At 31.2% G+C, this 25,081-nt stretch overlaps 1 protein-coding gene across 4 annotated transcripts in view; it reads left to right on the top strand.

Moving 5' to 3' along the window:
- LOC138181169 (putative aminopeptidase-2) overlaps positions 1-25,081 on the top strand; it is a 91,667-nt gene that overhangs the window by 27,495 nt on the left and 39,091 nt on the right. For all 4 annotated transcript variants that reach the window (XM_069115821.1, XM_069115830.1, XM_069115815.1 and 1 more), the window contains exons 9-21: positions 5,599-5,783; positions 6,452-6,619; positions 6,993-7,145; positions 7,855-8,478; positions 11,254-11,412; positions 13,317-13,791; positions 15,005-15,246; positions 15,850-16,202; positions 16,456-16,733; positions 20,480-20,673; positions 21,697-21,864; positions 23,935-24,078; positions 24,161-24,239. In XM_069115821.1, the coding sequence (XP_068971922.1) occupies positions 5,599-5,783; positions 6,452-6,619; positions 6,993-7,145; positions 7,855-8,478; positions 11,254-11,412; positions 13,317-13,791; positions 15,005-15,246; positions 15,850-16,202; positions 16,456-16,733; positions 20,480-20,673; positions 21,697-21,864; positions 23,935-24,078; positions 24,161-24,239 (3,222 nt within the window). The remainder of the gene's footprint in view (positions 1-5,598; positions 5,784-6,451; positions 6,620-6,992; positions 7,146-7,854; positions 8,479-11,253; positions 11,413-13,316; positions 13,792-15,004; positions 15,247-15,849; positions 16,203-16,455; positions 16,734-20,479; positions 20,674-21,696; positions 21,865-23,934; positions 24,079-24,160; positions 24,240-25,081) is intronic.

Here is a 25,081-nt window from a genome sequence, read left to right as displayed (position 1 = left end):
GTTCAAATGGTGTCTTCTTAATACTCCGGTTATGACTTGCATTTATAATTTGTTGCACTCTGCCCACGTGTTTCCACCATTCCGCTGGATTGCTTATAGAAATTTTCGTTAGAACAGGTATGATTGTTTCGTTCATTCTTTCCACCTGACCATTTCCGCGCGGTATATCCGTAGTAATTAGTATGTGCTCGATGTTTTCCTCTTGACAATAGTCTTTAAATGCTTTCGAAGTGAACGCTGAACCGCGGTCTGACACTAAGCGTCTTAGATTTCCAAAAATTAATGCCTGCATCTTTAGTTTACTTAACGCCTCTTCCGTCGTAATAGTTTTGGTTGGGTATAATCAGGTAAACTTGGTGAATGCATCGATAATCATAAAAATATGGTTATAAGATTTTTTCGTCGACGGCATCGGTCCTAGGTGATCGATATGATATGTATCTAATGGTACAGCTCTTTTTTCTATGAGATATAACACTCCCTCACCTTTCCCTTTCTTCTTTTCTGCCAACACGCACCCTATACAGTTGTTAATTACTCTTTTAACTTTCTCTTCCATGTTGGGAAACCAATAATCTCTTTTGAGCATTATCATCGTTTTGGCACTGCTAAAATGTCCTTGTTCATGTGCTAATTTGATAATGTCCCACTGCATCGATTTCGGCACAACTATTGTCTCACCACCCTCAGTCTCGCGATATAAAACTCCATTTTTCGTTAACGTAAAGTTATTTTCCTTTTTATCACGTACTGCCTCAACTATTTTCTTTATCTCCTGATCTTCTTCTTGTGCTTTGCGAACTCGATCCATCAAAACGCATCGGCTCTCCTGTACTAATAACACTTCTACTGTATTCCGACTAAGCGCGTCCACATAACGCATCGCCGTACCTGGTCTATGCTCGATTATACAGGGTGGTTGGTAACTGGTGGTGCAAGTGGAAAGGGGGTGATTCTACGCGAAAAAAAGTCGAAAATATAGAATAAAAATAAAAAAAAAATTTTTTTTTTTTTTAATTTTTCCATCGAGACAACGATCTACAGTGAGATCCGTTATAACGAGACGTGATAAAGTGCACGCGTACCGAACGAAAATTCAAAGACGATTTTCCCCCCACCTAACCCCAACCTAATCCCAATCACGGCATACGATTCTATGAATTTACGGAAATATCCCGTTAAACCCAAAAAACTCTGTACCTGCTTGGTCGTCTTAGGTTCTGGAAATCTTGACACTGCCAACGTCTTCTGCTGCGATGGTCGAATTTTTCCATTTTCAATGATGTACCCGAGATAATTCACTTGTTTGACTAAAAAACTACATTTTCGCCAGTTAATTACTAGTCCATATTCACTCCCGGTTTTTAATACTTGTCTCAGTTTTTCAATTGCCTCACTCTCGGTCTTTGCAACTATAAGATCGTCCAGATACGCTAACACAATTCCGTCGTAGATTAAAGGTCGAAACACTACATGAACATGTCGCTGAAACACAGCAGGTGAATTGCACAAACTGAATGGTACTTTTAAAAATTCATAATGTCCATCAGGAACCACGAAAGCTGTGTATTTAACACTATTCTCGTCAATTGGGACATGGAAAAATCCGTCCTTTAGATCCAATGTGGAAAATATTTTCGCTTTCTGTAGTCTATCTAACTGGTCTTCTATTAATGGTTACGGGTTCCTATCTTTAACAATTTTTCTGTTTAGTAATCTATAATCTACACACAGTCGTGGTTCATTTTTTTTTCTCTACTACCACAATAGGACTTGCATATTCTGACACACTATGACGTATAATTTTTTCACTTAACCACCGATCGATGATTTTATTAACCTGTTTCCTTTGTTCTGCTGACAATCTCCGTGGGTTTTGGTATACTGGTGCATCATCTTCAAGTATGATTTTCATACGTACACCTGTGTCCTTTGTCTTCGTCACTGTATATTCACTAATTAAATTTTTAATATCGTCTCTAGTTTTTTTATCTTCAATATGGTCCAACTCGACCAGATCTCGGTCATTTTACTTACTACATACGTCTATATTTAACACTTCATTCCATTCACTATCTTCGGCAGCACACTGGTTCTCACGTAGTTCTTTTCTAATTTGTTTAAACTACTTTTTTTTCTCTCTTACTTCCATTTGTTCAGTTAATTCAATACCTAATAGTACATCGTGTCCCAAGAAGTTATCGGGAACTACGTCTAGCGTTGCCTTTAAACCGTCAATCATTGTATCCGTTCTGAATCGTCCCATGGTGTGTATGTCAACGGCGCCTATACTATCGAATCTAATTCTTTTCTCAAGTTGAGGTGCTCCTAAACGCAAATACATACTCATTCTCACTAAATTAAGATCACTTCCTGTGACTATCTTTGCCACTACATTCATGTTAATAATCTTTATTTGCTTGACCCCTTTTTTATTTTCATTCCGCCACCCATCACAACGCGTCTTGTCCTTTAGTATATTTGCACAGTTTGATGAAATGTGTCCGAATTCTCTACATTTAAAACATTTAGGACCTCTCGATTTGTTCGGACAATCGGCAATCACATGTTCTCTATAGCCGCAATTATGACACCTTCTATACTTCACTACACTTCCAGATTGCCTGTTTTTTCTGTTGTCCTCTGCTCTGACCGGTCTCACAGATGACCCTGCTATGCGGGATTTTTGTTCCTCATAGATGATTAGATTTTCCTTTAGTTCTTTCATTGATTTAGAACCACAAAGTATTGATTTATTGACTTCTTTGTCTCTTATTTCTTCTACGATGTACCGCATTTTTGCTGCTTCTTCCATATCCATGTGACTAGCTATTCCAAGCATTTGGTACATGTAGGCCGTACATCCTTCGTCATCTCTTTTTTTCGTCTCTTGAAGTCTATGGTGTATTTCCCAAGTATTCAATTTTTTTGAAAATTTCTTTATTAGTCCTCTTTTTAATTCACGCCAAGTTCTAGCATGGCACTCATAATTCACAAATATTTTTGCTGATCCTCTCATCAGCTTTTTTGTATAAATTACTTTCTGTTCTTCTGTCCACATACACATGCTTGCCGTTTCTTCAAACGTCTTGAACCATTGACTGATATTTTCATTGTTTTCGCCCGTAAAAACTTCTAAGGCGTCTTGGACATCTTGAAAACTTAATGTTGTACGCCTACGTGTCTTTCTACAGCATTTGTCACAATTCTGATGTATATCTCACGCGCTCCTTCTGCGTTCACTTTCACTTTCTTCATCGTCTTCCGTTTCACTTTTGTAGTCAGTTTCTTCCTCAGACGACGCATCTTCTACCAAGGCCGCCTGTAGTCGCTCACGTAATTCAGCTTTTCTTCCTCTCGTCTCTAGCCCCATGCTAGCTAGACGTTCTCTTAATTCCTTTGTCCTAAGCCTCTCGAGATTTTCGCCTACATCTCGATCTCGCTTAGTTTTTGGTATGGTCCACGAACCACGCTTCTCCGCGGACCTTTCACCGTTCGCTTGCTCTTTGAGATTTGATTGACCAGCACTACATGCTCGATTTAGCCTGGCCATCAACACTGAGCCTTGCACCAGATATCGCTAGATTCATCTGAGCAAGCTTGTTTCTTAATTCCTCCATCGTTAGATTTTCCTCACTAGAAAATTGTTCCTCTTCACAATTTGCCATCTTAGACTTTACAATAATGTCTTTGAATACACACGATATTATTCGCAACGGCTAACGATCTTTTATCACACCGCTTCCCAAAATTTTAGATTGGCACGGTTTTAAAAATAAATCCCGGACGAGCCCCCAATTTGTAGGAATGTTATATTATAAGTTTATAGAAAACAGTATGATAAATACAATATCGTTGCACTCTCACGAAATCGAATATAATACCGCATTTCGCGTATTCGTTTCTCACTAATTCTACGACACAACAACACAACGAACTTCACACGACTACGATAAATTCAACTCTGGCAGCATTTTCCATGCTCATTTTTCCCTTAACATACCTTGATAACGCTCACAACACTCCTTGACAACATTAACATATCTTGACAACGCTAATAAACAATTACCCCTCACGCCACGTCATTCCCTGACATCACACTGTCCCACATTATTATAGTATTATTGTTACACAGGGTCTTCGACTAGAGACTTAAAAAATTTAATGGCTAATCCTCGAAGATAAAATGAAATAAAAATCAAGAATAAAAAAATTACTTTCCGGCTTTGCTTTTTAGTTGCTGACATTTAAAATTTAGCCCTGTGTGATTTTTTTGTGGACACCCGCGGGTGGGACAATTGTAGTGCGTGTGTGAAATTTGTATAAAAATTGTTTAGATATGCTGTTATTTGTTAATTAACTATGGAGGCAAAGGATTAGAATAAACATTAATCCTCTCTATTCGAAAATCCCATGAGACGGTTTTCGATATGCTGTTATGGATTTTAATGAGTAGGCAGGAATAACGTTTAATCAACGATTTTTCATACAAGATGTCACTTAGAATGGTTTAACGTTTTCAAATGTCATATGCTTCTTTTCTGCGACTTGTGCGAGATAAGCTGCTGCTTATGCATGCTGCTTATGCATTATGCTTATGCTGCTTATGTTCGATTTGAGCATCCCTGTGCACCCCGCTGCATAGGCTGACCTATGTAATTGAGTTCATGTAAGGAGGTTTGCTAGCGCACAGGGATATCTCGGCTAATATTTAATTGCCAATAATTAAAGAAGAAAGCCGGAAACACAACTTTTTTATTCCTGATTTTTATCTTGTTTTAACATCAAGAATCATCCTTTAAACTTTTTTACACTTGTAGCCGAACACCATGCATACGTAAGAAAAAAATTTATATAGGAAAGTTATTCAAAATATTGACTTCTACAACGCGTCCAAAAATCATTGAAATCGGAGGGTAGTTTATGTTTCAACCCAGTATGTGTTATAATATTCGATTGTTTGGAAAATTCGTAGTTAAATTTTAAAAAAGTTCAAAAATAATGTACGTTTATACATAGAATTAATATTCTTTTCCTGCTTTTTGCCAATGACATTTTACTATAAATTGAGTTTACTGTATATCATAATCGAGTTTTCAAAACTCTTCTTCTTCCCTTATTAGTGATGAATCAATCTAAGTAGTTGTTATAGGTTTTTAATGGCAGTTTTGTGGCATTATACAATTGTGTAAAAATTAAAATAAATAACATGCGGACTATGTTTTATTCGGTGGATATTATAAATGGGATAGAAGTGGCAGAACATCTCATTTAACCACTACTTTTTATTTCAACAATTTGCATTGTAATTTCTAGATGTCTTTCCTAGATTACTGTATTTATTTATAGTTCCTATTTGTTCAAATTTTATGTTTTGCTATATGATAGATATTCATAATAAATAATTCCCTCCCATTTTAGAAAAATATAAGATAAAATTCGTCAGAAACAACAGGAACTTTCCGAATAACTTAATAGGTGAAATAAAGTTCTATTTACAATTAGATTGAAAAAATTTTTTAATCGTAATGGAAATATTCAGACATCCTGCGTAACTCATGCTGATTTTCCAATGATCCCCGCAATTAAATCTTATAGGAATTTGTTCTCGTCCTCATCAAAGATGTATACAAAGATATTGGGTATGTGGACCGTCCAAGTGACGATAGATTAACAGTATTATTGAGAGGTGAATTGAACAAGTGGGCTTGCAACTATGGTCACAAAACCTGCGTGCAGACATTCACTAGAATGTTCCAACAATGGGCAAAATATAACATAACGTAAGGGAATTAAAAAGTTTGTCGATATCATTTAAGCCTGGTACAAATTTAATAAGCGATCTCAAAACAGGTATTTTCGTATAACACAGTCATTAAGATCATAAAAGATGTCATATTATATGAATTTGTGTTACACAAACATACACGGAATTACTGATATAAAATGTAGAATTATATTATTATGAGAAAAATATATCGGTTTTGTACTTTCAAATTATTTTCTTCGTCTTTTTTGTAACTAAATGGATCATCAATACATCAACTTGTACTCAATCACTTATTTTTAATAATCAATAATTAAATGTATAAATAAATCAATGTATAATAATATTATATATAATTGCTTCTATAATAATACTAAGATAAATACAGCTTAATACACTCATTTTTAACTATAGATCGTTCATATCTGAATCTGAATTCTTATCTTATGGTTGCAATCTAATAGAAAATTGTAAAACCTCCAAGATAGTATTTCGATTCTAAAACATATTAACAGTCATATATATTCTTAAACAGAATAGTTATACTAAATTACTAATTAAGAAATAGAATTACTAACTAACTCGAGATTACAATATTTTACTTGTGGCGATAGAAATAACAAAAATGTATATGATTGTGGTGGTAAATTAATAATCAATTTCGCCTATTAATATACCTTTTAGGATTAAACCCAACCAGCGACCTGTCGCATATTGCATGGGCGTAAAATATGGAACGAAAGAAGACTGGGAATTTTTATGGGATAAATATAATAATTCAAACTCCGCAACTGAGCAAGTGGTTATACTAGAGGCACTTGGTTGTACCGAGGATGTTGTTCTCTTAGAGAAGTCAGAATCCTATTCTTGCTTATATTATTAGGCAGCCGATGTTTATGCAAATTGATATTATGGATATCATTAAATAAGTGATATTAAATAAGAACCTAGAAACTTGTTTTGTCCCCTAAATATTGTAACGTATGTTTTAGTTCGGATATTATACATATGTACATGCATTTACATATAATGATATTCTACATGTATATATATGCCCATACAAAAATATATACATGTGTAATATCATTGTATATATATACATAATCCGCATATATAGCATTTTGACATCTTTAAACATCAGAAATGCATAAACATTCGTAGTTTTTTTTATTACACATAGAGATGTATCGTTCAGGGTTCACGATTTTGTTATATTATTTTACAGATACCTGTTATACGCGCTAAAGAATTTCGAAGAAAGTAGAATTCGAATGCAAGACAATTCCGCCGTGTTCTCCGCAGTTCACAGTTCCAGTGCTTTTGGCGCAGAGTTTGTGTTAAATTTCGTCGCGAAACATTCCACTGAAATGATAAAATTGTATGTTCCAAACTTAACAAAAAAATGTATCGTTTCATATCTTCTATTAATGCTACTTACTTGTTGTTATAGTAAATATTGATATAATATAATTTAATTCTACATTTTACTTGTTTGGAAAAGTCGTAGTGTTTCCAGAATTGCTAAAAATGTGCTAACTTGGGAGAAATATTTCTAGGATACTACAATAAATGTAGCAATTAGTGAGACAAATTTAAAACTAATTAATAAGACATTATTAAACTATAATTGGACAATATCCTAAAAATATTGGATCTCATCCCCGGCTAAAATGTTCAACTTCAACAGTTGTTCAACTTTATCAAATTTATCATTTACTCTTTCCACATTTTTTTTTTAATGTCAAGAAATAAAATAATGAGGAGTACTGCAAAACCATTTGAATTAATCAATTACCAAAACGAACGAAAAGCTCTTTAGCAATATAAAATTTAAGTAACAGTATTACGATTTTATGAATTTTTTTTAAATACAAAATTTTTTAAAAACAAAAGTTCTAATTCTACTACCTTTAAGTCTTTCTTCATTTGTCTATGAATTGTTCAAATTAATATCTTATCTTTAAATTTATCTTAAATTGCACTGCGAATTCTCCAAACAAGTACTTTTTAAAATAATTTTTCTTAAATTTCACCATGAATTTTTTAGCAGTCCAATAAATATTAATATAATAAAACACCTGTTTCAGTTATAACGGAACAGAGACAATTTCAAGTATCCTGTCATCAGCCTCGAAACGTTTCTCCACTCAAAAATTAGTGGATAAATTTGAAAATTTGATCAAGCAACACCAAGTTGAATTCAAGAATATCTTAGATTCGTTGAACAATTCATTAGAACTAGCAAAATACGAATTGTCATGGTTGAAGAAGTACACTAGACCAATTATGTCATGGGTAATTGATTTCAATGACAAGCACGGCCAAGATACGGATTATTATCGTCTACCCATGAGCATTACTCCTAACTCTTATTCCATCTGGATAACCACTGATTTAAGCGAACTCGACAATTTTACATTCAAAGGATCAGTGGAGATTAAAGCAACCGTTACGAACAAAACGAAGAATATCACTTTACATTCAGCAGGCTTAATCCATGAAAAAATGTCCGTAGTTGTAGACAGTCAGAATGTTGTTATTGTGAAAACTGATGTTTACGAAAAGTATGATTTCCTAGTCATCGAGCTAGGAAAAGAATTGCAAGTTGGACAAAAAATAGTTACTACGATAGAATATAGGGGATATTTAAATGAGAAAGAAATGCGTGGATTTTATAGAAGTTCGTACATTGATGAAGATGGTCAAACAAGGTAAAGAATTTACTTATACTGTGTTACGACCGATCGCGGAGAGACGCGGTCGCGAGGAAAACGCGTCAGCGAGAGGCGTAAATTCTCGCTACGATTCGGATAATCGACGCCGCGAATTAGTCGTTCCCCTGTTTCGATTAAGATAACAGAGGTGGTTTAATGAGTTTAACACTGAATTAACATGGTTAACATAAACTTGTATATTTGACAATATTTAAAAATAATATAATGAACACGCCACAAATTATTTATCGATTATACAATTACTTTGTTAGTAATTCGACCCGACTTTATAATATTTCTTGATGCATTTGTTAGACTAAGCGACTTTAGTTTTATTCGTCAGAACCTCTCCATGTTTGAATCCTCCAATGACACTGATTACCCTTCGATCTCTTTCTGTCTTCTCTCAGAGACGACCCCCACTACGCTCGGGTCACGTCACCGTTCGCGCCTATGATCACGTATGCCACCTTCTTTGTGTATATGAAATAACGGTCACGTTAAACGAATCGACATTTCTGGAACTCGCTGTTTGATGAATTATGCGCTTGCCGCTACATTGTGTATTTTTCGTCGGTCAGATAAGACGATCTGTCTGCGACACTGTAGTGCCACGAGCGACGGTTAGGAATACGGCCTATGGTAAGCCTCGTGGCGTAGCACATTGCTATCGATAAATATTTAGACACTTGGTGCAATTTGATCGAAAAATTTATATTTTTGTTATATTGTGAAGGTTATAATGAAATAATTCTAAAACAAGGAACACACCTCTATTCTATTTATAAAAAGTATTGGAATATAGTCCTATTTTAATAAACAATTAAGTGTCTTTATCAAATACTGCAAATACTTATGTTTTATAATATTATTATAGTACATTAAAAATATATATTGAAGCTACTCCTAACATTGAATAGACGTAATTTCTGCATATTCGAAGTCATTCAACTCAGCTATCTACGTAGGACCAATTTTCATCCAACCTAAGTGTTGTTTTATTTATACTAGTTGATATATACTATTATACTAGTATATTTTTTTCAACAGCCTCTACTAGTCATTTAACATAAAATCAGTGCTCAATCTTAGATTAAAGAGTTTTACTTGAAATATATTTTTAAAGTAACTTTGTAAAAAAGGAACGTATCTCAATTCGACATTTATTTTCTTTTTATGTATGTTTATTTCTCCGAAACTGTATGACCAATGGGGATGTGTCTTTTTACATCTCGTAGGGCATGTTCTTCCACTGATCCAGCGACAACATTCCTTTTTGCATTTGTTAAACTATTTTTTTGCAAAAATCCAATTTTTGTATATATTCATTGATTACTCAGGATTGAATTACGCTATCAAAATGAAACCTTCCGCATCGCCTAGGGGTAATCAGCCCGTTTACAAAATTTCTCCAATTTGTTCATTGTGAACTATTGTCATTGCAAAGAATTTGGTGTTCACCAATTTCATCTACGTATATTCAGTGATGGCTCTACAATTGTTGGACTAATATCAAGATGAGTCCAAAGAAGCAATCTAGGCAAGCATTTCAAATTGTGTTTTTCAATATAGGCTTCGATTCGTGTTTCCGTCGCAGGAACTATTATTCTGCGGATTCGTTTTTGGGCGAATTATAGAATTCTAGAAATATCCTTTTCTATCATTGTTCAAAGTATATCGGTGACGGAGTACAGTTGCTTTATTCCTTATTCACATGCGGAGCTGAACAGTTTTTTATTCATCAATAAGAATTAAGAATTGAAATAAATAATAAATAGATAGAAATAAATTACCGTCTTATTAATGACAATGGAAATCGTTTTACGGTTGTCCTGTAGTATTGATCGCTCCATTAAGAAATATGAAATAACAATTTTTTCGAAAAGAATGTTACCAAGTTGGACATGCGCTAAAAATCATGAAATAATTTATACTTTATTTGTATTTTATTTAGGCACATACACAGCAACGATTAAGATTACTTTAGTTACTCAACGGCATATTAAACATATTACAACCTTGTTGAAGGCGGCGCGAAATTAAAAACGCAAGTCAGTCATTGTAACGATTGTATTTTGAACTATTGGCAAAGTTGCTGTATATATAATTCCATTAACTTGTGCACTATTAATACATCAAGCGTAATTTGTATCCGCACGTATATTACAAGCGGCGGTTTTCAATTTGACCACTATTAAAACATGTTGTTTGTGACATTGCGTTATAATGCAGTGTAATTTAATGCAATTAAACATGAACTTGTTGAAATTTGAATAATACAAATACGAACGAGTTAAAGATTGAATAATATAAATATAAACGAGTTGAACTTTTCCAGTATGGCGCTCAAGTATTGTTATACTAGAAGCATTTTAAGGCGTATTGCGTCGCCTTCGAAAAGCTTGCAATATATTTAACATGCTGTTTAGTAAGTGATGATGAAAACAAGTGATCCCAACCGTTGTTACAAATACAAATAAAATATAAATTATTTCATACTTCTTAGCACACGTCGAAATCGGTAATATTTTTTTCTCAAAAAATCTTTTACATACATTTGCAATAATATGGACGTGCCGAAACACTTACGGACGAGAACTTATGTACCTCGTATTCTTCTGTTTATGCGCGAGGTTACGGATTTTAAAAAATATTACAATATTTTGTGTAAAGTTGTTAGCTTTAAGTCACTCGATATATGTAAGATCTTTAGTAATATCCCCGATTTTGTTAGAGTTTTGTGTAATGAAAACAATTTTGTTTATTTAACAGATGGTTAGCTGCCACACACATGGAACCAGTTGGAGCTCGAAAGATGTTCCCTTGTTTCGATGAACCAGCAATGAAGGCAAACTTCACAATGAATGTCCTGTTACCACAGAACTATACCGCCATTAGCAATATGCCAGTGGAATATATGCATCAAAATCAGTATGTAACACTTTTTTCTTTAATACTAAAAAGATAGAAATATTTTACTTTTATATGAACTCGTATAATATTCGTTTATGCTCTTCAATTGTTTCACATAAACTATAAATATACCATACTTCAATTTTAATCTATTTACTTTCCAAGAAATAATATGTGACATAAATATTACGGTACTGATCTTCTAAATCTTGATAAATATACTATATTAGACATTATGCCTAATAAAAGTGCAATCACTGTAAATTTCATAAATAATTCATCTGCTATCACTTAATCGCTTGATGATTCCTCTTACCAATTTGAATTAAAAATGTAAAATAAAATTCGTTCGTTTAAGGCTCTGTTTTGAAGGAAATGAAGTTTGAACATGTTTAATTGAAAATTAGCTCGGTACATGTGTAATCGATAAATTTTCAAACTTGCGTTTCTTCAAAAAGAAACTTCCAGTGCAAAGATTTTTATATGACCTTGGTTCGACTCTCAACCGTCGAATCTCTTTGATTTGAGTCGTATCATAAATTTAGGGCCAAGATATTAAATATATATTTGATATTATAATTTTGTTTGCAACAATTACAACGATTACAATATGTGGGGGTGATCCACGAAACGGTTACCACGATATATTTAACTTTATGCTGACAATTAAATAAAAAATTTTTACAACAGAAGATGATTAGTATCAAACAAAGAATTTACTGATGTAAATAAAGTAGTTAAAAGTGCCATTTCTTCATGACAAAAAGGAACCAAAAAAAGGGTATTTTGTAAATAGCAGTATATACATGTACATGCCTCTTGTTATATTTTTATACTATACTACAAAATGAATTCAGTTATGTGGTAACATACAGAATGTCCCATTTGAAGTTATAGCTCATTTAGAAAAAAGTTTCAAATGAAACTTATCCTCTTTCGGAAGGGGAATATCTTATGGTGGTCACAAATCTCCTTTAGGTGGACTTGCTTCCGATTTTTCAAGGTGACTGTTTTCGTCCGTTTCGTGAAGAATTTATCGACCTGTAATATATGATTATGTTCCAAGATCATTCAAAGTAATTTATTGTTGTTTAACGCCTACCTTCGTTGGATGTCCGGAAATTGTCTTTTATCTTCTGTATTCAAAAGAATGACCTTGAACATCAATATAATTATTTACTCTGTCCCTAAATGATAAATCTACCGCCTCGAAAGCGATAGAACTAATTCTCCCAAATTCTTCGCGCTCTCCCAAAATCGTCACTTTGAAATCTCGGAAGCATGTCCACCTAGAGAAGATTTGTGACCACCTTTCCGAAACAGAGTAAGTTTCATTTGAAACATCTTTTTAAACGAGCTATAGTTTGGGAAATAATTGCGTACAAAGCTTCAAATGAGACAGCCTGAATATTATTTCAATCGTCTGATGCTATAATAATTTATAATTTGTTTTTGTATTACCGTCTACGACTATCAGATAACTAAAATGATATTTACCATATCACATATCATATAAATTACGTAAAAGTATGTTAAGAAAGGTACATGGTGCTGTTTGAAAGATATAAAATGTCATCTATCTTTTTATGAAAAGATGATGCTTTTGAAAGTTACTTTTTACATCAGCAAATCCTTCGATTGATACTAATGGATTTTTGCTCGAGAAATGTACATTTATTAAACAATAAAAGGTAACTCAGATAATGGCGACCGATTTGTGAACCACCTGATAGAATATTATTAATTTCACGAAATCAAATAGGTACATAAAAATATTAATATAATCAATATCGTCAAGTATTATCGTAACTCGAGATGAAAGAAATTGTTCTCGTCATTCAAAGTGCAAAACCAATCAGTTAATAGTTGATTAGTTCATAATCGTCAACGATAAAATGAGTCACTTGATCAAACTTTTGCAGGAACGCAACGAAGACAATTATTTTTAAAGAAACTCCCAAAATGTCGACGTACTTAGTGGCTCTGATAATTTCCGACTTTGTTTCGGTGAAAGACGCCGGGGAAATTCATGGAGTATGGGCAAGACGAAACGCAATCGAAGATGGAAAATATGCTCTATCTGTTATGACTCCTCTCGTTAATTTTTACGAGATGGCAGTGAATATCTCATACCAGTTGCCTAAACTCGACATGGTTGCGTTACCCGATTTTGTGTCAGGTGCAATGGAAAATTGGGGTCTATTGACATATAAAGAAAGAAACATACTATATGATCATGATTTATCGACCACAGCGTCAAAACAGAGTATAGTAAACGTGATATCACACGAAATCGCTCATCAATGGTTTGGAAACCTTGTCAGTCCAAAATGGTGGAAATATATATGGTTGAATGAAGGCTTTGCAAGGTATTTCCAGTATTTTGGAACTGAACATGTAAGTATACTTATATGTAGGAATTATGTTGTAAACATTCGACAATATTGATGTTTATGCTACACTTTTAGTTCTTGGAATATATGTATACTAAGTAATGCATAGTTTTTGACGAGGTCAACTATTTGTTTGTTTCAACTATTTTTAAATAATATAAAATATATTGATTCAGATTCTTACTTTAAGATCAGAAATTTTCATATTAAAGTAAACTATATTTTTTGCTGTTATTTATCTTGAAGCGACGTTTATTATACAACAATCTAATATTTTAAAAAATGTTTATACATGTAATATCTTGGACAGACTTCATTTTATAGATAGATATCAGACAGTTAAATCTATTATAATTCTTTTAAATCTAAAGTTTCTTTCTATTTCTACGTCTGATAAACAGAGTATCTCATAAAACATTGAAACAAATTTTAGTCATTATTTGAAAATTGTTCTAAATATTGTGAATGTGTTTCATGTTATAAGGAAAGTTTTTCCGTTACATATATACATATGTATGTAATATTCTCCTGAGGGGAAAAAAGTCTTGAAATTCGATAAAAATTTGTTCTAAATTATATATGATATTATACTTAAATTTTTCACATATATTTTAAACAATGTTTTGAAAGTATTATGTTAATATTTAACTCTACTCAGTTCTTTTTATTTTTTTGTATAATTTAATTAGTTAGGCAATTTAAGTTTCAAAAGATCATTACTTCATTGCTTTAAAAATATGAATTGCAGTATATTGGTATAATTACTAATTATATCAGTGTTCCAATTATAATTCTAAATGTACTTCTATGAATTCATACAATATCAAAAAATTCTCTTAAAATATTCGTCATAATAGTAGGCTTTTAAAATTGAATTCTGACATTTCTTAAAACTTCTTCTTAATTTATCAAATTCGATACTTCTACAATGGTACTTTTGACAAATCACACAATGATTTAGAATTAAATATAAAATATATCTCTTTTATTAGATAACATTAATCATATTTTCTTATTTGTTAATATTTAAACTGCACAAATATCCTGTCTTCAATATGTGTATGTTGTACATTTCCCGAAAGTTAAACATATAAATGTTTCTTTAACAAATTCTTTTTTGTTATCTAACTGATTAACTTATTATTGCATTCCATACTTTTATTTATTTTAGTCATAAAGGTGATACAACATTATTGATTAATAATAAAATTTATTAGGTGAAACTTAATAAATGGTCTTTGGAGGCTCAGTTTGTCGTGGAACAGCTTCATTCAGCTTTTGAAACTGATAGTTCAATATCCACTCATGCTATGACCCATGATGTCTGGAGCCCAACACAAATTAGAGGAATATTCGATTCGATATCTTACGCAAAAGCTGCTAGCGTGATAAGAATGATAGAAAAAGTATTGGGTCGTCGTCCATTTTACGCAGCTCTTGCGAATTACTTAAAGAAACGGTAAGATTTGAACTAACAATAAATAAAAGATAAAGTGATATAGTAGTTTCAAAGACATTTCTTTCTCACATGCAACTGAATCTCTTAACCCGTTATTAGTCAAGCTTGAGGGAGATTCGAGCAAATCGATTTTTTGTATTTAACACCAGAGGTGCAAGAAACCTTAACACTAATATTTGTACTAAACGATACTTGTTAATGATCGAGCTAATAAATTTTTCCCTTTGCTGAAATATGTCGAAAATATCACTTACGTTCCTTTGGCGCCAAGTGCCTCAATTAAATCTTAAATTACCCGTAATTCAATTACATATGTATATATGAATGGACTGATAATTGTTCTCAAGAAAGGAAAATCAATGAATACAATCAATCACATATATACATATGTACTCTACACATAGTCAAAGCTTCATAATTTCCGGGCTGGGAATCTACCTTCGCCGATTGCTAATCATGAATTAAATGAAAATATAATTAAAATAATATAATAAAAATAAGCAAGTACAGGTATAATCATGTTTCAATTTCAATAAAAAAGGACATTAACATTATCGAAAGTTTCTATAAAGCAGGATTTTGATAATATAATTATTCTTTTAGACAATATGATGTAGCTACGCCAGAAGACCTTATTGATGCAATCAGCGAAGAAGTCGAAGATCAGAAAATAAAACATTCAATTCCCGACATTATAAACAGCTGGACTACTCAGCCTGGTTATCCTGTAGTTTATGCTAACATAGATAATAATCGTTTAACGCTGAGACAACAGAGATTCTTCTTGAATCCAGAAGAATCGTCAACTGATCATATTTGGTATATTCCTATCAGTTGGACGAATCTTAACGATTCAGACTTTCAAGACACAAAACCAAAATACTGGTTCAAGAGTGCTCAAGAAAGCATTATATTACCAAGTAGTGATTTCTACTTGCTAAACGTTCAACAATCAGGTAAATAGTTGTACAAATATCCTATTTTGAGAACAATTTTTAAAGGATTGTTTTGAAACTTACTCTGAACAAAATTTATGCTTAATAATAAGCAATTTTAAAACCCTGTTACATAGAAAAAGTTTTATTTCATAAAGTATGACTCAGAATCTTCATTTCTTTATTCATATCTATTTACAAAGACACGCATTTCTTATCTACTAACACATATTTCATTTTTACTTAATAAAAATATAAAGTAAATTGTTTCCAGGGTATTATCGGATAAACTATGCACCTGATAACTGGAAAGACATAATTAAGTTTTTGAAAAGTGATCGATTTAATATAATACACGAAATTAATCGTGCAGCTCTCATCGATGATTTGTTAAATCTTGGCAGAGCAGGATATGTTGACTACTCTACTGTTTTAAGTGCAACACAATATTTAAGCAAGGAAACCAACTACATTCCATGGCGTGCATTTTTCAACGGCTTGACTTATTTGCATAAACAATTTGAAGGAAAGGAAGGTTACAAAGCGTTTGTGGTATGTATTACAAAGTAAAAGGTAAAGGAAAAAAGCAAGAGATGTCATAAAATAATTGAAGATACAAGAAATAAACATGATAAGGCACATATTTAATTTTTTTTATTGTAGAGTGCTATTTAATACGCTATTAATTAATTGCATATCATTAAAATTGTTCTTTTGTATGATTTTATGATGAAATGTTTATATACTTGTCCTAGTCTTATAATATTGCACATAATGTTGCATAATATGCATTTGATTCTTTTTACAAAACATTGTAGATCTATAATTTGATTTTTTTAATTTAATTTTTTTTATATATAGAAGATCGTAGCAGTTTAAATAAAATTTGTGTCATATTACTTAATTATAGCATGTTTAATTTTAATTTGTAGATTCTATGTTTTACGTCATAAATAACATCTGTAATTTTTGCACGTACAGAACAGAATACAAATTAAAACGAAACAAATTCTGAAATTCTGAAAAGTAATAATCTAAATTCTTATCTGCCATCTGTGAAATGAAAGTTAAAAAATTAGCAAAAGAGCTAAAAAATTATCACTGTCCTGCATGATCTTTAGTTTTCGTTGAGAAAATCAAATTTGTAAACGTTAGTCTTGCAGTAGAGAAAACAAGGTCCATTAAATTTAAAATTGGATCGTTTATATCAAAGTTTACGCTAAAGTTCCAGTTATTTGGATTCATGGAAGAACAAATAGTTTCTATAGCTCGAATTCATATAATATGAATTCACATTCAGAAAAGTAGATTCGATTCAAAGAAATCTTGAACATTTAATAAATTGTTCACTAACTAAATTTCCATTCCAATAAGTAAGGTTTAAATAAATGGAGTTTTGCTATATATTACTATAATTGAGTATCAAAGATAAATCTACAAGAAAAATAATTATGTATTTATATTATTTTAATTTTAAGTTGAACGCGGCTTAAGTTGTAGCTTACGATATTATAATTTACGAAATAAATTAATATCTTTGAGAAAATAAAGAAGATTTTCAAAATGTTTTTTTATGATTTAGATATGTCTAAATCTCATTTGAGAGAGCTAATTTAATTCTGTATTGGGAAACGTTACTATAATTAAGATCTACGGACAGCACACAGTTACAGTGTTTGCACTTATCTGGCTTATTTTTAGTTATAAGAGTGTATTAGTTTAGTGTATCCAATTTTAAGTTTGGTGAGAAGAACTTGTTCTTTCTTACTAAAAAGAAGTGCTGGACTTTTATCAAATATATTTCTACCTATATTGAATGGAGGTGCATTTCTCCAAAAATCGTTTTTCTTCACATATCTTTAGAAATAAAAGTCAAGAGGATTTAAATCTGGGAACCGAACAGGCCAAAGTATAGCTTCTCTTCGACTGATCCATCTATTTCTAAAACAGCTAGTCAAGTGCTCATGCACTGCGTTGGTAAAATATGGTGGTGCACCATTCTACATGAATCATCTGTTAATGGATGTGGATTTTCACGTTCCCAGAAACGTTCGTTATGTATATTTGTTATTCCACATTTATAAAATGTTTCCACATCGGTAAATAATATCCTGGCGGAGAAATTGAAGTTGCGTTGGATTTTCCGTCTCATTCATTTGCGAAATTCTTTTCTTCTAAGAAAATTTTCTATTTTTAACTCCTGAACTTTCTGAAAGCTACACAGATGTGGATTTTCCCCCTTCAATACAGACCATGCGGCGTTGTTGCTGATATCTTCTTCAACAGCACTAATGCTTATACTTAACCTGAGATTTTCTTGAATACGATGCAGTATTCTATCTCCCAGATCCGGATCGTCGTGTTGAATTCGACCGCCAGATTTCGCAGGTTTCAATGTACTTGTATGCCGCAATCGTTGAGTTATTTTGCAAAATATTTTTACACAGTATAGTCCTATTAGGATATTCTTCCCCGTATTATCCCCGTTGCGCTTTTGTACTATTGCCGTCTGCTGCACTGTAACAAAAGAGCATATCCAAAAGTTCTCCAAATGTGTATGATATTTTGTAATAAAAATGGCGCTATAAATAATAAACGACGTATAGTACTGCTACACTGCACACAATACTTACTACAGTAACATGCTCCTTTCTGGATTTTTTCTAATTGCTTTCTTCTTAGGTTGTTTGATTGTTTTTATGGTTTTGATTTGCTCAATGTATCCTGATTCATGTTTGTACTGTTGATGTCGATGCCAGAGATGCTATTGGAGCCTTCAGCCTTATCAAATTTTGTTTGTTTGATGGATTTTGATTTATTTCAACTAATATCAGTTTCGAGGACTTCATTAACTGTATTTTCTGTATTTTGGTTTGATTGGTAATTTGATTTGATTTGATTGTGGCTTTTGCTAAATGCCACATTTGTTCGCATAAAAAATATTTAAGTGCTTTGGAGATTGGATAAATCCAGTAAGTGATATTTTCGTATTCTATTTTGATTACATCTAGTTATATGTAAAATCTAATTACTGCTTATGTGTGGAAAACCTTCCTCAATCACACCTGCTCTTAAGAATGCCACTGATGTTTTTTAGCAATGCATGTGAAATCGTTGAATAGACATTGAACAATATGATTCTCTTGTATCTGTGTACCGATACCGAAATCAAGCTTGAAGATTGGAACCATTTATTTATATCGCATTGTAGTTGTTGGTAATTTATTTGGCTAGGTCTCCACTAGCAAGAAAAACGCAAATTCCACCGCTAGAAAATCTTCAAATAAAACGTATATTTCTTGGATTTGTAATTTTGTCAATTACAAATGCATAGTCTTTGATTTGAATTCCATGTTTGACCTCGATAACAATAGCTTGATCTTTTCTTGGAAAGCAGTCACTTAGAACATGACTTTTGCAACTGGAGAGATTGACTGTTGGACATTGAATAGAAACAGTGACTATAGGTAAATAACTTCCGTAGTCAGAAACCATTTCATAATTTTCCTATACTGAGGTGCAATTTATCTTGTACAATGTATTACTTTTAACCATTCGCTGATCATTAATCACTAAACATTTTAGTTTGAAAACCATCTATTATTGTAAAATCACTTCGACACTTGACTGAATGTATAGAACTCGCGGAACGGTTTGTTAATACGTTTTGATTCAACGCGCTCTCCTCGAGACTTCTTGTTGCTTATTTATTATGGACCTTATTATTTTTCTAACGTACAAGTAGGAAAATTGAGAATATTTTCTGTCTTTATCCGGTTATCTGATGTAGACATCAGATCATACCATGAATAATATATATCGTCTCTTACTTTTTATTTCAAATTTGTAAGTTAAAATCAAATGACCGAGATCTACATATGAGTATACAAAAGGAGTATTACAGATAGCATCAACACAAAAATCATTGACACTAACCAACATAGTTCTGGAAAAAGAGATGATATATACAAAAGATATGAACAAATATGATAAAATTTTTTCATTTTGAAATTACATACATATGTATATAAACATTACGTATAAGAATGTTTCTTATGGAATATTAATACTTATGCTTTATTAATCTTTACGATTAGACATTTCTGTAATCTCAACTATCAGCTGTAAAATACGCTATACACCTTAAAATCAGTAAAAATGTAAAAATGTAAATACTTTATTTAATATAAATTTATATAAAATAAAATTATGCCACGTTCAAAGTATATAAATTATAATTAATATATTATTATAATTATCATATTGTATACATTACTTTTATTGCTGTTACATTCCAGCGATATCTAAGCTCGCTCTTAACACCGGTATACAATAAACTTGGATTTGAGGATAAGGAAAATGATGACCACGTCACCTTGTTGTTTAGATCACACATTCGCAAGTGGGCATGCCAAATAAACATAGCAAACTGCAAATCTCGAGCTTTATCTTATTTTAACTCTTGGACCAACAATGAAATAACAATGGCAAGGTCAATATTATTTCTAATTAAATAACGTAATTTTCAAAGAAAGTTTTCAAGTTTACAATTGGATTCCTTAGTATTTAGAAATCCTACATATCTATACAATATATATTACTATATATTACCATATATTAATGAAAATTTTGCATTAACGAACAAAAGTTTACTTTATTTTATACTTATCAAGTTTTATTTCATATATATCATTAATAGAATCATATATTTAATACAAGATTATTTTTATTTTTTCAATTTTATTGCATTAGTTTTCATAAAAATGCACGCACAATAGGATTTTTTATGGCACTTACTTAAGTATAGATTAACAAAATATTATTATTTCAATATTCAACCTAAATATGCCGCAATTGCTTTATACAATTTTGTAAATTAAAGCTACCATTTTTATTTAAGATTTAAACTAAATGAATTAAAATTCTGTGTTACGTGTATCATTTGATAATTAAAAAAAGGATAGAGCGAACAGTATCACAAAAATTGTAAAATATAATGAAATTATCTTAAATATATAAAATATATCTTAAATTAAATTATCTAAAAGTTATGAAACGTTGATAAACAAGTTATATGTATTAGGGATGTTATATTCTTTGGATATCTGAATTACATAAATTTTTTACCATAAATAACTATGCAGAGTTACATTGTTTCGCGCCTTAAACAATTGAAGCTCTTTTTCAAATATCTCAAATACTTTGACATAAGGAGTCTCATTTTGATTATTTGCATTTATTATTTCAATTTGTGTAAAAGTTATATCTGCGACATTTTCACTACTATTAAGCAAAGTGTTAATTTATCGCAGAGCCAAATATAATTTCTTAGATGTGTTCGGTATAGTACAATACATAGTTCTATAATAAAATCAATACAATACTATAATAAATTTTCCTATCTCTTATCTTATTAAGTTTCTTTTTTACAAATACATATAAGGAGGTTTGCGGGAGGTACTACTATATTTACAAACTATGCTAAAACAGATGTTTCATGGATATTATCTTTCAGCTTTCCACCCAATGTTCGTAGTGTATCATATTGCACGGTTGCTGAACAGAACGATCCTGAATCCTGGAATCGTTTGTGGGCACTTTATTCAGATACGACATTTTCTGCACAAAAGTTAATAATTCTCCAATCTTTAGCCTGCGCTACTAAAGACGAGTTTCTTGACCAGTAAGTTTTTATTTATTAATTTCTATATATAAAGCATTGAGAACAAATATGGATTGAGCCCAGTTTTTTCGAATTTGAGTTTATAGTATCAATTGACTTTACTAAGCTATATTAATCATGCAAAAATAGAGTAATTTATGTTTCACAAATCAAATAATAGTATATTAAATAATAGTAATAATATAACGATAATATAACGGAATCATTCAATTCAATATTACTCAATATTTTGATCTCGCGTTTATTTTCAGCAATCAATTACTCAGTTTCATTTTTGTCCTCATGTAATATGTAGAGTATTACAAGAAGTAACGTTTAAGACATTATGATCATATTCTCATTTGACTCAATAAAAAAATTAATATATAATACGAATAGTTGGTTTAAAGATATAATTAATACTAAATAATGTAATAGGTAATTAACTGTTTAAATAATTTTGTGATTTTTGTGAAGTGTATGTTTCCAATTAATATTTTGCAACTCCTGCATACATTTTCAGATTTATGTCAAACTATACAAATGTGACCACGATAATTGTACCATGTTATACAAAATCTTTTATACAATACACAATATATGTATAAGAAGAGTTTCCATAAGTTAACATACGTGTGGTTCTTCGGCATTCGAGTGTATTTTCAATAGTACATTGCGTTATGTTCTAACGCGACATATCAAGAAGATTCCGGTTCATTTTTTCAGGCCAGACCTGAATTTCCTGAAAAAGTTTCAAGAATTTTCAATGTTCACGAAACATCGGAACAAAGGCCAGCATACTATCAAAAACACGTTCGAAATCTAGAGAACCACAAATATGTCATCTAATAAACATCGTGATAGTGTAAAATTTAAAAGTTCTCATAAGTATACAAATATTTTCGTGAGTCATTATTAGTAAGTCTTATAATCAATAATGAGTTCGTAAGTTCTATAATCAATGAAAAGCACAAAAATTTATTTTCACGTTTGTAAAAGATATTCTCGATATCTCTTCCTCCCATTTCAATATAACAGTGTTATAAATTTGTACTGTACTCTATGTACTTTTTCAAAAGAAAACATATTTTTCATGTTTTACATTACACAACATATATGAGAATATTGTAGTAGTATGTCTTTTATTCCATTATCGTATGTTCACAGTTATTATCTGTTGCTAAACCATGAATATTCATGCAAATACATAATTTCGGAGAATGCGAGTAGAGTAATGAAACCTCGATAAAAATTTATATTAGATGATTATAAAGCTGTGTCCTTTATTTCGCATCTTTCGTATTTCAATAATTGTTTAAGTATATGAATTTTTTAAGAAATGAGTTTTGTAGTATATTTTCATTACATTTTGTATTGTAAATGATTTCATTTTCAATACATAGTAATGTGCCTACGCGATTTTATTATACATTGAACGATGTTTCTTTCACTTTCTGTTTTCTTCTTTCTAGTATAACATCGAAAAGATTGAAATTTAGGATACGTTCATTGGATATTTTTTATTTCTTTAGATGAGCACTATATATATGTACATAAACTATACTGCGCTGCTTAGTAAAATTATCCTACCTACATTTGAAACTGAGGAAAACTGAAGTTTTTTGTTGTTTTCTTTTTTGTGCCAGTTTGTTTTTCTTCTTTCAGTTTGCAATACTTACGTCATTATTTTGTAAAACCATGTATAATATATTTGATATGTAAAACCGCGGGGCAATATTTCTATATGTTTTAAAAAATGAGCAAATGCTAAACATTTCAGTTAAAAATACAAAGACATCGTAGTCAATCGAAGATAAATACGTAGTACATATAACATTTTAGATATTTTGTTGTAAAAGCTTGTACAGGATGTTAAAAAATTATTTGCCACGGCTGTCAGAATTTTATTCCTCGTAACGACTTCTACGCAATGCAATAAAATGATTTGTCCTTACACTTCGAGAAGCAGGTCAATTTTGTAGTAACTCTTTTCAAGTGTGAAATAATTTTTGAACACTATATACATATCTCATTGTTAACTCTTACATGTATAGTGTATTACGTTTACTTGTTTATCTTTTTCTTTCTAAGGTTACTTCACACAGTACTCTCAGATAAGCAGGTACGATTTGAAGATAGTTCGAGCGTTTTCACTTCCGTTATCAATTCGGGCCCGAAGGGAGTCGAATTCGTAATAAATTTCATTGTAAAAAATTACGAAAAAATGATCAGCTAGTAAGTAAAGTATTGTAAACTATACAAAAATTATTGGGCTTTTCGCAATAATTAAAATCATTTTGCAATATTTTCCCTACAGCTTCCAGCAAATTTCCAGCGTTAACAGTATCGTAAACACAATTGGAAAACAAGTATTCACGAACAAAATTTATGCAAAGGTAATTTATTCTTTTTGTATAATCATTATATTCGTTCCAAACGAAGCATTCTTTTCAAAAGATTATTATACATAAATACGAGATTTTTATCATAATATTGGATATGCGAATCTTTTATTTATCTTAAGATTCTGCAATCTGTAGCATAAATTTTAAACCAGAGCTGTCTTGCATAATTGAGGTAATATTATTAGAGCCATTCTACAAATTACAAATTACCTGATTATTTTATTTAAGAAAAAATTATAAACTTGTAAAGATTTGTGACTTGTCAAGAATTGTAATTTGTTACTTTATTAACATTATTAATTACGTATTATTAATTACATAATATTAATAATTAGTTAAATTGGTTATGCAAGAATGCTCAGATAGTAATTTTTTATAATTATTTCTGAGATTAATGTCGCTTTCTATAAGTGTGCCTAATTCTAATGAACCAGAGTATATATTCTAATTCCTCAACAAATTTAACATCGTTATTTCACATTCTCCTAATATTATGGATTAAATTTTAATTATTTTTATTTATTATCGACTTTGGACGAACTTTCGGTTTTACATCTCTTATACCTATTTCGCTTCTTATATATCTACCTCCCCTCTTATCCACTCTATTATATTGCACTCCCTTAATTATTCTATCTCAGAAAACTAAAAATTAAAAAAAACTAAAAAAACTAAAAAAACTAAAAACTAATGACTAAAACACTATTGCAACTTTGGGCCTCCTTGTTGTGCTTCCTTCTAGTCGTTCCTCCCCGTTTTGTATTGTCCTTCTCTTCTCTATTATTGCTTTTAGTTCTGTTAGTCCTTCTCCAGTCTCCTTTAGTGTTTTTTCT

The sequence above is a fragment of the Bombus flavifrons genome, chromosome 1 (assembly GCF_040668555.2).
Source record: "Bombus flavifrons isolate JBK064 chromosome 1, iyBomFlav1_principal, whole genome shotgun sequence".
NCBI classification, from domain to species: Eukaryota; Metazoa; Arthropoda; class Insecta; order Hymenoptera; family Apidae; genus Bombus; species Bombus flavifrons.
The sequence above is the reverse complement of the archived record's forward strand: the minus strand, read 5'-3'. Positions and strand labels throughout refer to the sequence as shown.